Source organism: Rhodamnia argentea, chromosome 2 (assembly GCF_020921035.1).
Source record: "Rhodamnia argentea isolate NSW1041297 chromosome 2, ASM2092103v1, whole genome shotgun sequence".
NCBI lineage: Eukaryota > Viridiplantae > Streptophyta > Magnoliopsida > Myrtales > Myrtaceae > Rhodamnia > Rhodamnia argentea.
Genome location: NC_063151.1, coordinates 6,439,208 through 6,456,266, shown reverse-complemented (window position 1 = coordinate 6,456,266; position 17,059 = coordinate 6,439,208). Strand labels below are relative to the sequence as shown.

Here is a 17,059-nt window from a genome sequence, read left to right as displayed (position 1 = left end):
TTTACCTTAAATTATTTTTTTTACTATCAAAAATTTCAAACTGGTACGTTTGTGATAAATTTACCATAAACTAATTTTTTTTATCAAGAAAAACCCAAAACCCGTACACATGTGACAAATTTATCATCCGTTAAACTGGATTAATATCACGAAAAATCCCAAATTGATAAATATGTGGCAAATAGAGGGTAAGAATTTCAAACCGGTACCCGTGAACCGTCACATGATATCCAACTTAATAATATGACGGTAAGATTTAACGAAAAATTAATGAATGATAAATTTATCACGCTTATATCGGTTGAGGGTGAATTTATCACAAATATAAATAATTTAAGGTAAATTTATTATAAGTATATCAGTTTAAGATTTTTCGTGGTATTAATTCTTAAAAAAATTCATATGAAATAAGCCTTTTCCCATTTAAATTGTGCGAGCGTGGACTTTTTCTGGTATTAAAAGGTGCTTTTGAATGGCGGATCCCGGAGTCCTCGAAGAACGCGCAGACAAAGAAAGGAGATGTCGTTTCCCACGTGGAATTAATGGGGGTGCTTCGGCCGACAAATTTTCCGGTGGCAAATTTCAACGCATTCAATAATTCATGAAGCCTCAGACCATACAGACACATACATACATACATACATACATACATACATATATAAATATATGACGACGACCATGACCACGACAGCAATAATAATAATAATTCGTGAAGCCCAATTTTTCTAAACAAAAAAGGAAAAGAAAATTGAAGGGGAGATTTGTCAAACCCTATTTTGTTAGTTCGTAGAATGATAGGTAAGAAGTACAGGGAATGGTATTATATTGATTAAAGAAAGAAGTTCCGTTTAATTAGACGTGCTCTAATTCAGGTATGCAATGGAGGTTGATAAGCTGCTGGACATATATGACATTACAGCCCCTCGTTGCCCTAACAATGTCATTGTCTAATTTAGGTTCGTGCGCACCCTTAACTTTCACGGGAGATCTGCTATTTTAACAATAAGGATGGGCTTGACGAGTGCATGTCCAATCGACCTACTGAATCTTCATTTTTCGAGGCGCTTTGAAAAAAAGGAGCGAGCAAAGACAGACCGGAAACCGGCCGCTCCTATTCAAAACCCTTTTATAAATCCGTCTGTCGATTCGCTCCGTAGAGAAGAATTATACCGACATTTAAGCACTATAATAAACATCCAAAGATATATGATTACGTGCTTATATTTATACGTTCTTCATTCCCTTGAAAGGTACTACAAGTTAAATAAAAATGATATCAGAAGCTGACGGTTCCAAGTAAAGGTAAGGCTAAATAGTAAATACCACGCTTGCAAATCTTATTCACATGTTATTAACAATGGTGAGGGAGACTCTTCCAAATAGATTTACCTTAAATCGTGATATATATACACATCCTTTAAGCCTTTTTTTTAGCCGTGAGCTAAATCTAGATAGGTGGCTTAAATACGACGTCATGTATAATTGGCGTTGTTATATAGTCAAACTGCCATACGATATGACATAGACAAACCCTTCAAGTCCCGACCCCGTCAAGAATCGTTTTTAACTCTTGTATGATTCAACAACCGCTAACCGCCGCAAGATGGATTCTCAAGGAGCCGCTGATGTGTTTATCCGATCGTCTCCGGGGTTTCTATTTTTGACATCGATGTTTTTGCATAAAATCTAACATTCCCTTCCCACCAACACCAAGCCTACGGTGTGGTCCATGCTCCATGCCTTCGGTCAAATTTGGAAAGCCCTAGATTCAATTCTAAACTCGGCCTTGACTTCCCCTCTTGTTTTGGAACTGCGTCTCACGCATTAATCTGTAGAAAGTCTAGTCTCTGCATTTCTTTCTTCTCCTTTTTTTTTTTTTTGGTGGGTCGGAACTAGTCCGGTCTGGTTTTTCCAACATGTTTCCGTTAGTTCACACTGTTTGAGTAACGGAGCCGGCGGTAGGAAGAAATGGAATTTTTGCGTCATCGAATTGAATAACAATAGTAACGGCCGACCGACCCGAGAATCCGGAACGAGAATATAAGTCGGAGCCCCGGTACCTACTCAATCATGTCGCTCGCTTTGTTATTATAATAACCCCCACGATGGAGGGAATTCTTAACAACTCACCAAACAACTCGTTCGGCACGTCCCTCATTTTCTTCCACCTTTTTCAATTTTTGTCTTTTTTTTTTTGTATGTTTTGAAGGGTGATGTTCGATTTTGAAATCTTTTTATGTGTGAAATGTAATCGGGTCGAGAAATTATTGAATTACAAGCGAGAGATTTTGAAGGAAAAAAATTTGATCAAGATAGGCATTTAGCTCGATTTTGATTGGTTGGTTAGACCGAATTCTTGATCTTTGTTTGCAAAATACAATCTTTCTCCTTTGCTCTGCTACTTTTCCCGTCGCCTCCCTCTTCTCTCTCTCTCTCTCTGAATCTTGTTTTTCGCCATTTTTTATTTTCTCTCTCTTGCTTCCCCTCTCTCTCTATCTGTGGACGTGTACACACGGCTCTCGGCGGAAAACAGGTATCTGTTCTCACATCCCAAGCTCTGTTTCTTTAATCCCAATTCCTCGATCTCGTTTTACTTGTGTTTTTCGGGGAACTGATCTGCATGCTCTCTTTCACTTGGTCACTTGCGTCTGAAACCGTAAGTCTTCATTCACCTCTTTCGCGTTTCTGTCCCTTTTCCTCTTCTCCGACGCGTTCCGAGCTCTAGCTGAGCTCTGTTCGTCGACGACTCTGCCCTTTTGCTCCAGCTCGCCACTGGATGGGCCTCTCTAGTTTTCGATTCGGGTGATGCAAAGATTCGTATTTTGGGATCTGGGCTCCGTTTCTTTTTCCTCTTTCGGGTGGATCTGCTGTTGTTTAACGTTTTGGTGAGCACGGGTCCTGGTTAATTCCGGACGATGACTTCGTTTTCGTCATCTCCAGATGTGGGGATTATTAAAGGAAGGATTTTGCGAGGAGCCGGATTGACAAACTGTGTTGTTCCCTTATCAAGATTATTAAAGATACGGCATTGGGTTGGCATTAATTTTGTCACTTTCAATGGGGGCTCGTTTGAACGTCAAAAACTAATTAAATAACCGATGGCAAGGATTCAATTAATCTTGTTCTGTTTTTTTTTTTCTCTTTATTTAATATTTCTACTTTGATTCCTTGTGCAGGCAAGTCGTCGATTTTCTTGATGCATAGTTTGTCCTTAATGATAATATTAATTGACGTGTCCCACTTAATATAATGATGCTGAACATCGTGATGGGCAATTTGAAGTTATTCTAATGCTTACGTTAGTTTTCCCGTGAAACCTTCACTCTCAACAAGATTCAGATATGGAATGTTATTTTTGACAGGTGCTGTGCTGATTGGGGATAAATTTAACTCCTGTGTCCGAAATCTGGAGATCTTTCTGAGGAAGGTTTGTAGCCTTAAATTTGCTGGTTTAGCTCTATGTTAGTAGCTGTTTGCTCTTTGATCCGGCTTCCACCGATTAGATGTGTTGTCTGACAGAAACTGGGATGTGATGAACACGGATGTGAATCAATGAAAGTTTCGCCCTTGATGGGTTCGTTAAATATGGAGAAGAAATGGGTCTTCCCGCTTGTTGTAAGCTCTGTGCTATGCATCTTTCTTCTTGCCACTTCCTTAAACATGGGTCTTGTTTCTTCACTCCATACAATCAATTCAATCTTCTCGATTTTCCCGTCCCGTCTATCCACAAACCAAACGAACCCCGTTTTTGCTGAGAGCAAGGTTTCCCAATCGCCACCGCCTCCTGCTCCTGGAGTTCCTCGTTTTGCATATCTGATTTCTGGTTCAAGAGGCGATTTGGATAAACTCTGGAGAACTCTTCATGCGCTTTATCATCCATTGAACCAGTATGTAGTCCATTTGGACCTCGAGTCGCCGGCAGAGGAGAGACTGGAGCTTGCTTCGAGGGTAGAAAAGGATCCACTATTTTCCAAAGTTGGGAATGTTCACATGACGACCAAAGCAAACATCGTTACCTACAGAGGACCGACCATGGTTGCTAATACCCTTCATGCCTGTGCCATTCTTCTGAAGAGGAGTAAGGACTGGGATTGGTTCATCAACCTCAGTGCTTCGGATTATCCTCTCGTGACTCAAGATGGTTAGTCTTTGTCATGCGTCTACTGCTTGTTTGAGGGTCATGGTGGATAATGAGATGTCTTAGAACGGCTGATTGACTGTTTGATTCATTTGTGATTTGCAGATTTACTGTATGCATTTTCCAATTTGAACCGAAACCTGAATTTCATCGAGCACACGAGCCAGCTAGGTTGGAAAGAGTGAGCTCTCCCTCCCTCCCTCCCTCCCTCCCTCCCTGTGTGTGCGTGCGTGCGTGAGTGGCACACACTTGTAGATGCAAATACTAGGAAGTAATGGTCTGATATTGTATTTGGTTGTTTCCAACCAGGGATAAACGAGCCATGCCTTTGATGGTAGACCCTGGTTTATACAAGTCAACGAAATCAGATATATTTTGGGTCACTCCTAGAAGAACTTTGCCAACAGCATTTAAACTGTTTACTGGTTAGTGACAACATAATCAGCTCTCTCTCTCTCTCTCTCTCTCTCTCTCTCTCTCTCTCTCTCGTTTTCCTTTGCTGTTGGGGGCGGTGGATCAAAACTCATTCTTGTTTCTCCGGAAGTTAGCCTATATCCCATCTGATATGTTTTCTCTCCTATCCTTTTCGGGAGGATGTTGAAAGTGAGAATTTCATAGTTGCCAACCAAAATGGAGTTGCCCTGATGGAACATTGTCGAATTCGTAATGTTCCTTATGGTCTTCAATAGCAAATATTGCATCTTATCCTCCTCCCAAGTTGCATGATGTCCCCATGTTTAACTAAGATGTGGTCTCGTGAGCTTGCTTTGGTATAGATCGCAGTTCACCGATGCTATAACGATTTGGTTGATCGTATAAGCCAAACAAGTAGATTCTACTTTGTCATATGCTGTGACAGCTAATGGACTTAGTTGCATCTTGTGCTCATCGGTGAGTGTGCTACACTTTCTTGACATGGCAAATAGACTAACTAGTTTCCTTTTTTTTTTTTTTTTTCCTAACTATGTAAGTGAAGCTTTAAAAGTGTTTTGGCATTTTGAAACGTCAAATTCAGGTCTCTGGCATTGGTTTCAGATTTGCGGTACTATTTCATCACAAGCTCCGTATTTGTGGTACCATTTCACCCTCCAAATTTGATTGCAGGTTCGGCATGGATGGTCCTCTCGCGATCATTCGTGGAGTACTGCATCTGGGGTTGGGATAATCTGCCAAGGACCCTGCTCATGTACTACACGAATTTCGTCTCTTCTCCTGAAGGGTACTTCCAGACCGTCATTTGCAACGTTCCCGAGTTTGTTCAGACTGCTGTCAACCATGATCTGCATTACATTTCCTGGGACAATCCTCCAAAGCAGCATCCACACACACTCACTATTAACGATACGAGCAAAATGATTTCAAGCGGGGCCGCCTTTGCACGGAAGTTTAAGCAAGATGACACCATCCTGGATAGGATCGATAAGGAATTACTTGGCCGAAAGAAGGGCGGTTTCACCCCTGGTGGTTGGTGCTCTGGCAAACCAAAGTGTTCGGAGGTTGGGAATCCCACAAAGCTTAAACCCGGTCCTGGAGCTCAAAGGCTCCGCGTTCTGATTGCGAAGCTAATCATGGCAGCTAAGCTTGGTCAAGATCAGTGTAAATAGATATCAGAAACAATTCTTGGTTTCCTATGGGAGTCATGATAAGAGAGGAGACTGAAAAATGCGAAGCTGATTTCTTGGAACGACTTTGTTGGAAGGGAAGCGTTTTGGAACTTTGGCTAGATCTGAAGTCTCTACCACTACCAGTGGCATCCTATATTAACTAGGCTCGTAGCTACCGCTACTATTACACATTGCCTCGCAAACACCTGTTTTTGTAGGTTACATTTCGATAGAGCTATACAGATTCTATAATATTTATGTGTAATGATTTCTACGAGGTTCTAGGGATAATGCAGCCTTAGCCTGCAGAGGATTTTGAAACTGTATTATTTTACTGCTAGTGAATGACATTGAAATCGATGGTCCTGGAAGGGAAGACAAACTTTTTCCATCTCAATTTGGGGGAGAACATAGTTTTGCTGAAGCATTCCTGAGCATTTAATTCCATGAAAAGCATAAATTGTTATTTCGAGACTTGCATTGAGCGCATCGTATGACAGTATCTGAAAGAAAATACTGATGTCAATCTCCTGTTCAAAAAAGTTTACGCGGTATCACAGGATGGCAACCTGTGCCCCTGTGGACTTTTCGGTGCAATGATAAGGATAATCATATTAGGAATAGGCCATTGCTAAATGTCAGTTGCTAAATGCAGAGTTTTGATTGCTCACTCATTGCTCGAAGTGAGGATTGTTCTAACCCTGACAGTCACTCATTGCTTGAGTCGCGTTTATTGTTAAAGAACCTCATTACATTAGTTTGAGTCGGTGTAGTCTTATATCAGGTTCTAAACAGAAGTAGAGAAAATTATCAGTCTGACTTCTGCTTTCAGCTCTTGTGCTAGCACTAGAAACATTCTGTGCCTAGACAGCATATGAGGGCCAAGTTCTGCGAACCATATAGATACAAAGCTACGCAGCTTATGGCTGCCAATCTCTCTACAAGAATGAATTATCTGGAGGATGTTACAATCACGGAGTAGAATGAGATTACACGTGTTAAACAGCAATACAGATTTCTCGGCTACTATTCGAACCAAAAATAGCCCGAGAACATATATGCACGAACACATTTACAAAAAAACTTCTAATCTGATACTTCAGCAACCTAAGATAATGCTTCTCGTTATTGACTGCTAAAACCTGTCCAAATTAACGACCAGAAACAAATAACGAACTGGCCAATATCTGATTCCCATCGACTTGAATCTTTCTGGCCTTTGCCTTGTCTATACGTGCTCTTCTGGAAGCCTCTTGGATGTGGCGATCATGATCTCTCAGCATCTGGTCCGTATTGCCTGACGGTACTAGCAATGGCCCAGAGTAGTGAATTTTGTGGCCCTTCGACCCGTAGCCGAGCTATTATCAATATGGGAAAAAAAGAAGTTAAGACATAGTTACCAATGTTGCATAAGAATGCAGGCAACTGAAATTTCGAACATCAAGCAATCTAATTATTACACTTTTAAGACACGACAAAAACCACTTTAGACATTGGAATATATACATTAACAAAAGTCGGTTCAAAACATTTGGATTTCTCGATTATGAAGCTACGAAGACCAAAATTCATCATAGACCAGAAGTGTAGTGAAACCAGAATGATTGTATAGAGAGAACATGATAGCAGTTCAACTACTCACAATAATGGGATCTTTGTCACTGGTTCTTCCATCTTCGTTATGGCGTGAACCAGTTAAAGCTGGGATGTGATTCTTCTGATCCTGCTGGATCAAGGACTCAGTGGCCTCCTTGAAGGATCCTGGAAACCTCCCAATCAGTTTGGGAACTTCAGAACGTGAAGGGCCGGACCTTTCTCTTCGATCCTCCGATAGGAAACTCCTCCTTGCAGTTGATATACCTGCAACGACTTGGTGGTCAGCACCAGCAAAACTTTTTGAAGCATCATCATGTCTTTTTCCCTCCTTTGCCCATGCAGCCCTCTGAGACAATGGCCCAGAATGAGAGGCCCTCTTGTGAGGATGTCCTTGAGAATCAATGCCACTTTCTGCTACTTGTGATGGTCTTGGTGGATCGATGGGGAAGCCAGAAGCAACTTCTTCAGGATGGGGGTTGAACTTCTCACTTCGGCTCTTAGAATTGGATTGGACTTGCCTCTTCTGCAAATAAAACCATCTCATATGATGTGAAATTATTGTAGAAAGCATAAGATGGTGCGGAAGACATCAAAATGGCTGGATATATTGTCATAGAGTGAAAGCAGTCCATTTAATAGTCACCCTAACAACCAACCCCTTCCTCCCCTCCTCCCCCCGCGGCAGGGAAAGCCCCCCAAACAAAAAAATAAAAACAAAAGAAAAAGAGCAAACAAGTTACTTTGAACTGGCAGCGCCATTAATAGGCATGACTTTTATTGTTCACAGACTATGCCATCCATACTGTAGTAGTTGCCGCTGTGATGGCATCATATTTTTCTCACAGATTCAGATGCTAGGTCGTTTTAATGAAAGATTAGAGGCTAGTTTTTGTTTATTACTCTGATGTATTGGACTTTCACGCAAAATGGAAAGAAAGGTACATGCCAAATTAATAAAAACAGCTCACATTATGACCAAATTCATCTGCCTACAGGCGCACTAATATGTCCTTCTTACATAGTAAGATTCTAGAAAACCTATTTTCAGTTTATCATAAGTCGAAACATCTTGAACATCCCCCGTTTTGGTATTTTCAAGTAATATATCATCTTTTAATAGTCAAATTTAAGATCTAGCTTTGTCCCTAAAATTTCAGAACCTTATGCCAGTTTTGTCCTTTCAGTTTGCATATGCGTTGAATGGAATCATCTTCATTACATATCAACTATATATGGAAGTGCTAACAAATTTCAGAGGAGTGACCTGCATCGACGCCACTAACTCAGCATTGGCATCAGGTGCTGGGACAGCTCGTGACTCCCTTCCTCCCCTTCTTTCGTGATCAAGTCTTTGGCCCTTATTTCCTGCAGCTCCTTGTCTAGCAATACAAAGGGAAGCTGGAAAATCAGCAACATCTTCTGTTGCTTATAGAAGGTGCAGAAAGTGCATAAGCAATGATGAGAACCAAAAATTTGTGGCACTAACTCAAATAGAAGATTATTGCCCACAAGAAAAAGGAAATCTCAAAGCCACTCGTCAAGGTATTTCAATCCTAAATCCAAATATAAAAAATTATGGCCACCAAACTCCATCCAGTCAATTATTGGGATGATAAGTGCATAAAAGTTGTTCGATGCAGAGTAGCTCAACCATAAAACATGTAAATTCAAATAGTTAGAAGCACAAACAAGAACAACTAACCGTCATCCCACAAACTGTCATAAGCATGTGAGTCCCAATTCAGCAAGCCCAGATTGTTTTGGATAAAATGAGAAACTTTATTACAGAGAAAATAAATCTCTAAGGAGCCTCCACGACCGATGCTAACACAATTGAAGAAAGCTACAAACTCATCACTGGAGACTTTACTAGCCATACCGCATGTCAGACCAAACTTACTACTTGGAAAGCCCCTCATTATAAGACCAAAAAGCAGCTTTAGAGACAAATGTTCTGCCTATATTGACAGTCCTCCAATTTACTCCAGCCACATGCACTAAAGTACCATCAAAATAGAAGTACCAGTAATTGATTAGCCTCTTCATCCTAATCTTCAGAGAAAATTAACCAGCCAATCAAAACACAGATTACTAATTCCCAACAACAGACCCACATTCGAGGATACATTTGGAAGAAACCATAAAACAACAATAGCATCTCAGATGAATTAATAGACAAAAACTATCTATCAATAACACAGAGCAGAGCACACTACAATGACCATACAAAGTGCAACGACACAAAAAGAAGATTCACCTTCTTGCTTCCTCATCCCGAATTTTAGCGTCAAATTCTTTGCTGGGAGGATACTTCGGCAAACTAGAAGGATCGCAGGGAAGTGGTTTCGTAGTGAAGAACTGGGAAAAAGAAAGAATGAGTACATAGAAAGATACTGTATGCGGGAAAAGTACTTATTATTGGGATTCCATGGAGCCAAGCATTTGTTCTTGATTTAAAATCAGTCTGGAAAGCATTAACAACGAGTAACTGGAAAGCAACAAGCAACAAATACAAAGAAGATAAAGAAAAGAAAATATGGAGCAGCCAACAGTAAGCTCAAAACCATTCCTAACGAACCATTAAGACCCGTTAATCATGACATGGTGAGATTATGTTAATCCATCTGATATGACAAATTGAAACTCTATTACCTGATTCTTGAGTGCAGAAGCTGCACTTCCACGGTCAGCAGGATCTATTGAAAGTAGCTTCTCCACAAGGTCGAGAGCTGATTCAGGAAAGTCCTTAAATGTTTCTGCCACACAACGTCTATAAGGTTGCTGAGGCTTAAAGATTGTTGCATGAGGCAACTTAGATTTTCTCCAATAGTCCTCGGAAGGTGAGCCACACAATTTGAAAATTTTATGCAGCTGCTCCACCTATGAGCAAAACAATTAAAAATAAATGTGTAGCACACAAGCATAGAAAGGTAAAAACATTAAGGCATGTTGGAGCAATCTCTTTCCAACAAAAGTCAATTACAAAAATTCTAAGTTATCAAGACAAGAAAGTATCGAAGATGGGCATCCTCTTGATTTTTACCAATACATTATAGATGCAACCAAAACCGTAGAGGCAGCATGAAGCTCGCGTAGACTTTTGTCATGCAGGAGGAACTAAAATGCCTAACGACCGAGGGTAGATGGCGTTAGGAACTCTTGCCGATATCATAAATCAGATAAAGAAAAATAGAGACAAGTACCTCTGTTCTTCCAGGCATGATAGGCTTGCCAGCATATAACTCAGCAAGTATACAGCCAGTGCTCCAGAGATCAACAGCAGTCCCATAGTAGGTGGCTCCAAGCAGAAGCTCAGGTGGCCGATACCAAAGTGTCACCACACGGCTCGTCAGGGGCTGATTCTGATGAGGATCATAAAAACTAGCTAGGCCAAAATCCGCAATCTTCAAAACGCCATTGTTATCGATAAGAAGGTTCGACCCTTTAATGTCTCGGTGTAAAACTCCACGATTATGACAATGATCAAGTCCATGTAACAGTTGCTGCATGTAACATTTGACCTGTGCACGAGTAATGGATAGGAAAATATGACTAGGAAAGAAAAATTAACGCGTCACAGTCTAGTACGGCATTGTCACAACACCAGTAAAAAAACATCAACTTTTTAGTGTATACAGAGAAAAAGCAAATTACTAAACTATTAAGTTCATAGCATAAATTGCTAGCAGGTGTACCTGTGCTTCTGTAAATTTCAAACCAGGATGGGCAGCCAAACCCGCCAAATCATGCTCCATATACTCAAAGACAAGGTATAAGCTACAGGACATCCTTGACGTAACTAAACCTTCCAGTTTGATCACATTCGGATGATCAAGCCTGCGGAGAATATGGATTTCTCTTGCCATAAAGCGGACGCTTTCGGGCTCTAGATTATCAAATCTCACTTTCTTCAGTGCCACAATTTTCCTCTGATCAAGATCACGAGCTCGGTAAACATTACTGTACGTTCCTTGTCCAATCTACAATAACATGTGTCAAGGTAAGGCAGCTAACTCGACCAATAGGTTATCTCGCTTTACAAAGAAAGAGATAGCACTACAATGAATAATGATTAAACTAACTAAAATATACCATTGCAAACATAGAACACGAAGTCCTTACCAAAACAAAAAACACATAGAACATGAAGCAAACATAACGTCACCAGCATAGAGAGATAGAAGCATACTTTATCCAGCTTCTCAAAAGAATCAGCCCTTCGTGGCACCCAGCCCCTGATAGCCTCTCCAGCTACTGCGGCGAGCCAAGGTGGCCACCCTGCCGCAACTTGCTCTCCTTCCATAGCCTTTGGAATGCTGCCTGTAGAAGGATGTTGAGCAACGATGTGCTCCATCTTCTCCCTGCTTCTCTCGAGATTATGAGCCTGCAGCCTCAAAGACCCATTTATTTGCTTGTCAACTGATATTGCTCTGCCATCATCGCCACTACTGTATCTGTCCTTTACTCGATGATAACCTTCCTCCCTCCTTGGCAAAACTGTCCTCGACACCCGCAAGTCCGATGATGTTTTGCCGGATAACCGTTCCCGAGGGCTCTCCTTACTATCATCAATGGAAGATGGCTTGCCGCAAATGCAACCCATTACGCACCAAAAGCACCCCCAACAGCACCCCTCTTCCCAATCAATAGTTAGCCCCGAAGTGGCAATTTAAATCATCTTCTGTTACAAACACAATTTCACTCAAGTAAAATTGTACAGGAGCTGGCGAAGTGAATGCACCAGCTATAAACAATTATCTACCTGGTCGCATTTCAGGACCATCTGTCGCCAAACTAACATGACAATGCACCCTTCCGCTGAAAATCAAGACCTCCAAATCGAAGTAACGGAACCCCGAAGCCTTAAATCTGTGCTACCAGTTTACGGAATTCGGCTGAATTGCAGGAGAGCCGCGCAAAATGACCAATGCATATCCAGTAAAACGAACCGCACTTTGCTACAAGACTTGCAATATCACCCGAATCAAACTACGAAGCGCCCAACCCAAAATCCGAAAACAATCACTGTGACGACTAAAATGAACGCCTCAGCTGGAAACAGACATTCCAGAGCAGTAGGACCGCGACTGCTCCATCCATCCAAATCGCAACCAGACGAAAGAAAACAGAAATTCTCAGAATCTCCAGAGGGTCACAAAAAAAAAAAAAAAATCGCAAGAAACGAGCACAAAACAAACCCCGCACCTCGACGGTGGCTACTCGCATTCCAGCGCAGCTGTCCGTCCAACCCATCAACTCGCCAAACGGAGAGAGCGCGCGTGCGACCGAAAGACTGGATTTTGAGCAAAGCCCAGGAGAGGTACTGCCCTAGGGTTTTGAGGATTGGGAGGAGAAGGCATGGATCTAGGTGTGGAGAGAGACAGACAGACAGAGACAGACCCGTTGTTGAAGAGTAACCGATGAGTAAGTGTACTTTTGTAATAGAGAAGGTGATGGAGTTGAATAAATCTGAAAAAAAAAAAAAAACTCGGGAAGGAGAAGAGATTTTCTAAGAGGTCGGACGTCTGATGCATGTAATTACGAAAAACCAACATTACACTAATGTCGCGGCGATTAATAACAACGGAGTGACTGAGAGGCAGCAGCTTTCTCAGCGGACACACGGAGAGAGACAGAGAGACAGGGAAGAGAGTAGTGTAATAAAGTGGGAAGCCCCCAATGTCTCCCTCCCAAGACATTCTCCTTCCGCGCTCACCACCGCCACGCGCGGTTAACCGAGAGTGGCCATCATTCGCCCACCTCTTTGTTGCCTCCGGACATCTTTCTCTCTCGTGGCTTTTACGATTTGCCGCAACACTCAGTCACATTTCGCGTTCACTGATCTCGATATGGGCATAAGAATCCTCACCCGGGACTATCTATAATTAGACGATGTTACATCTCACCCATAAAATAGGCCCGACTGGTCCGGACAGGCTCAAGCAAAATCAAAATGCTAGTCTTGGTGTTTGCCCAATTGACATTTCTAACATAGAGCGCATCTGGTAACTTTCTCATAGCGTGGACATTAAGTTTAATAGTTTTTTTTTTGTCAAAAATTAAGTTTAACAGTCGCATGGCTCAATAATCTGAATTTTTTTGCCAATTGACATCGATCCGGCAATGGGTGCTCTACTATTTCGACTTGGGATCCCACCTCGACTATCAAGAATAGTTGTCAAACTATTCTCATCAAAGAATAACTTAAATTGCTGCGGAAAAGTTAACTCGAATCATCAAAATCGACGTTTCCTTTCGAAGCGTACTACGCATTCATAATCATGTCGCAGAGAGGAGGGGCGAGGAGCCAACCGAAGGCTGCCGATCCGGCCGGTGGAGTTCACGAACCTGCAAGGCGCGTGAGCCGTCACTGCTTCCCACCCCCTCGGGCAGGGGCCTCCCAAAAGCTTCAACGAAAAACGGAGGTCGTTTGCGTTTCTTTCTCCTGCTCAACTTTTTTACACTTTCTCCACTTTTACCTACCCCTTCTTCTTTTCTTTTCTTTTTTTAATCCGTTTTGGCAGCTCGCTGCATAAATGGAGTTAGGTGGGTGAAAAAAATTACCCGATCCAACAAAATTATCCCGATCCAATCCGCTCGGACGGTGAGGATGGGGCCTCGCGGTGGGCCCCCGATCATTAACTCCCCCCCTGGTGGTATCGTGTGGTCATCAAAGCTCATCATTAATGGCAATTTCCAAAGGCGGATTTGCACCGAAACTAGCAACTTCGCTAATCTTAGCCGACTTGATAGTTTCTCACGAGCCTTGCGCGAACGAAAAATCAAGGGAAAATGCCAAAAAAGGGCCTCAAGTGCACTTAGTTTCTCAAACAAGGGCTCAATGTGGAACTTGTTTCAAAGAAGGGCCTCAAGTGCCTTTTTTGTTTCAAAGAAGGACCTGAACAGGACACTTGCCTCTTTTTATATTTTGTGATTTTTTCCCTTTTTCCTTCTTCTTTTTTTTCCTTTTTTCTTCCCTGTTTCCTTTTGTTCTCTTCCTCGTCGCCGGTGGCCGTGGGCCGAGCGGCCGCGAGGGCTTGCCTCCCTCGGCCCGGGCGAGGGCCGACCTCACGGCGGTCGGCGAGGGGAACGCTTACCCCGTCCGATCAAAAATCGGTGGTGATACTTGATTGTGCAGATATCTTTGTCTATTCGTTTGAAGGAAAAAAAGAAACGAAGAAGATCTTCCATTATCAGGAGCTTCCATCGTGAAATTTCAATTTCTTGCGGTTTGACATGGGCAAAAATGAAGAAGATCGGTAGAGGAGGGGCGGAACCCGAGTCACTTCACGCGAAAAAGAATCGGTCTCTGCTTTCTCTGCGGCCTTGTCGGGAGCTTCTGTTGTCACGCGTCCCAAGCTCCTCTTAACACAACTACAATCAAAGAAGGAGAGACATGGGCAGGGCGAGAGCGAGGGCCGCCCTCACCGGCGGCCGCGAGGTCGGTCCTCGCCTGGGCGGAGCGAAGTGAGCCCTCGCAGCCGTTCCCCTCATCGGCCGCCGCAAGGCGGGGCCTCGCCCAGGCGGAGGGAGGGCTTGCCTTGTGCGATCCGGTGAGGGCTCCCCTCGCCGGCGGCCGCGAGGCGTGCCCTTGCCCGGGCAAAGCGAGGGCCACCCTTGCCCGATCTGGAGAGGGTCGCCCTCGCCGGCGGCCGCAAGGCGGACCCTTAGGTGTGGCGGGCAAGGCCGCCCAACCCACGGCCACCGCTGGTGGAAGGGAAAGAGGAAAGAAAAAATAGGAAAAAAAGAGAAGGAAAAAAGGAAAAAATCACAAAATGTAAAAAGACGAAAGTATCCCTATTGATGTCCTTCTTTGAAACAAAAAAGGCACTTGAGACCCTCCTTTGAAACAAGTTTCACATTGGGCCCTTTTTTGAGAAACTAAGTGCACTTGAGGCCCTTTTTTGACATTTTCCCAAAAATCAAAATTAGCGGGGATAAATTTATTGTTTTTCGATTCGATGATCATCGACTCTCGAAAAAGAAAAAGAAAAAAAAAATGATTTCCCAAGGGATTATGGAAGCACCGGTGTCGATGGCATCAGAAAATACCCAGTGCGGCTAAATCGGGAAAAATAATCAATAAATTAATAATAAAAACGCATGAACTTTTTTTTAAAATCACGGAGATTGTCGATGTCGACGCCGATCGTGTTACGTAGGAGGGTCGACGTCCATCTTAATGATTCTCGACCGAAAAGAAAGGATCACGTTGGCAAATTGTCAAAAAATTTAGGGCTAAATTGATCTTTAATTGAAAGATTTATAATCGAATAGCACCCATACGATAAGCTTAAAACTTTTTCTTCGGATAGTTTTTCCCATCATTACTATCGGGAGAAAAGTCATGATCTCATTAAATATTTCTAAAAATGGAAGATTGTCGCTATCCGACGAAGACAATGCGCCTCGAATGCTTATCCTTCGGATTCTCCCGCGGATTTGGAATTATAAATTTGTCAACTCCCCGTTACATAAAGGAGAGAATTAGCAAAACAGTAGATGGTTTAACGACCGGTCATCATCCTTGGACGTAATCTCACGTTATAAGATGTGATTTCCCGTGAGCTCACTGCTTTCGTTTTCAAAATGCGCAGTCGATGATGGCATAGTGACTGGGATTTGACTGCCTTTTTGACTCTGCGGAGACTGCTCGACGAAAAGGGAAAAATTACTTTAAAAAGGTCTTAAATTTATTATTATTATGCAATCCAATTGTATTATTGTTTTTATTGACCAAAAAAATTGTGCTATTTGCTTTTTTATTAGTTCAATTATAAACCTTCTGCATTTATATCAATTCAGTCTATTCGGGCAATTTTGACCGGCCGGCGCTACTGAGGCACCGTAGACGCTGTCGTTGATTTTTTTAATAATGTTTAGGATTTTTTATATTTTTTTCTCTCTTCTTTTATTTTCTTTGGTTTTCCTTTTTTGTTAGACTTAGGGTTGCGTTTCAAAACTATTATTAAAATATTGTTAAAAAAGTCAACGTCGGCGTCGACAATGCCACGTTAGTATCGGCTTGTCAAAATTGACCGGATGGATTGAATTAGCATAAATACAAAAATTTTAGAACTGAATTGACAAAAAAAAGATTTAGAATTGAATTGACACAATTATAATAGATTTATGATTTTTTTTGGTAATTTACTCAAGGAAAAGTGTTCTTGAAGAGTGTATTTGTTCTTTAAAAATTACATGATAGAAGAAAATATTTCTAAATGAACAATTTTCGTTTTTGATGGTATGCTTCAAATGATTCCCCTACTTAGAATTGGAAATTTATTTTACTGGGCATTTTTGTCGTTTGAAAATGTTTTTCCGTTGACTAATCATGCGACAGTTAGAAAAATTAATTCGCAAAAAACACTTTTAATGAAACAAGTACATCCCAAGATAACTTTGACGATTTTAAGGTGTTATTGTGGGTTTTTTCATTCTTCCCCTGAATATATTACACATCATGCAATAGGGAGAAGTACACGAGAAATGTCAAGAGTTGTGTACGGCACTCGTTTTAGTGTCAATTAATTTTACCAACTCACTTAAGTGCCAAATTGAAAAAAAAAAAAAGATTACTTGAATGCCTCTGACAAGAAATTATGGCATATGTGGCATTTGTAATTAAGAACTTTTAAGTGACGTGGCATTTAATTTTTTTTATTTTTTTTAAAGCGACATGTCAGTAAATACGTGGCTAGTTAGTGGCCAAAGGAAG

The 17,059-nt window shown here is 41.8% G+C and overlaps 2 protein-coding genes across 5 annotated transcripts; one reads left to right on the top strand and one right to left on the bottom strand.

Moving 5' to 3' along the window:
* The first annotated feature begins 2,409 nt into the window (after nucleotides 1–2,409).
* LOC115726281 (beta-glucuronosyltransferase GlcAT14A-like) lies at nucleotides 2,410–6,105 on the top strand. Of its 4 annotated transcripts, XM_030656084.2 has the most exons (6): nucleotides 2,410–2,533; nucleotides 3,363–3,427; nucleotides 3,520–4,141; nucleotides 4,244–4,319; nucleotides 4,448–4,563; nucleotides 5,243–6,105. In XM_030656084.2, exons 3-6 carry the CDS (start codon nucleotides 3,553–3,555, stop codon nucleotides 5,740–5,742), a joined length of 1,281 nt encoding a protein of 426 aa, XP_030511944.1. In that variant the 5' UTR covers nucleotides 2,410–2,533; nucleotides 3,363–3,427; nucleotides 3,520–3,552; the 3' UTR covers nucleotides 5,743–6,105. The 4 variants fall into 4 exon arrangements, with proteins under 4 accessions (XP_030511944.1, XP_048130116.1, XP_030511941.1 ...); XM_048274159.1 differs by lacking the exon at nucleotides 2,410–2,533 and adding an exon at nucleotides 2,559–2,656 and having other exon boundaries at nucleotides 3,363–4,141; XM_030656081.2 differs by lacking the exon at nucleotides 2,410–2,533 and having other exon boundaries at nucleotides 3,142–3,427; nucleotides 3,504–4,141.
* Nucleotides 6,106–6,617: 512 nt separating this feature from the next.
* LOC115726279 (probable serine/threonine-protein kinase At1g54610) lies at nucleotides 6,618–12,729 on the bottom strand. Its single transcript, XM_030656074.2, has 9 exons — nucleotides 12,544–12,729; nucleotides 11,528–12,425; nucleotides 11,034–11,318; nucleotides 10,542–10,859; nucleotides 9,991–10,218; nucleotides 9,596–9,696; nucleotides 8,603–8,717; nucleotides 7,385–7,861; nucleotides 6,618–7,100 (listed from the first exon to the last, which is right to left on the bottom strand). Exons 2-9 carry the CDS (start codon nucleotides 11,939–11,941, stop codon nucleotides 6,894–6,896), a joined length of 2,145 nt encoding a protein of 714 aa, XP_030511934.1. The 5' UTR covers nucleotides 11,942–12,425; nucleotides 12,544–12,729; the 3' UTR covers nucleotides 6,618–6,893.
* Between the last annotated feature and the right edge of the window lie 4,330 nt (nucleotides 12,730–17,059).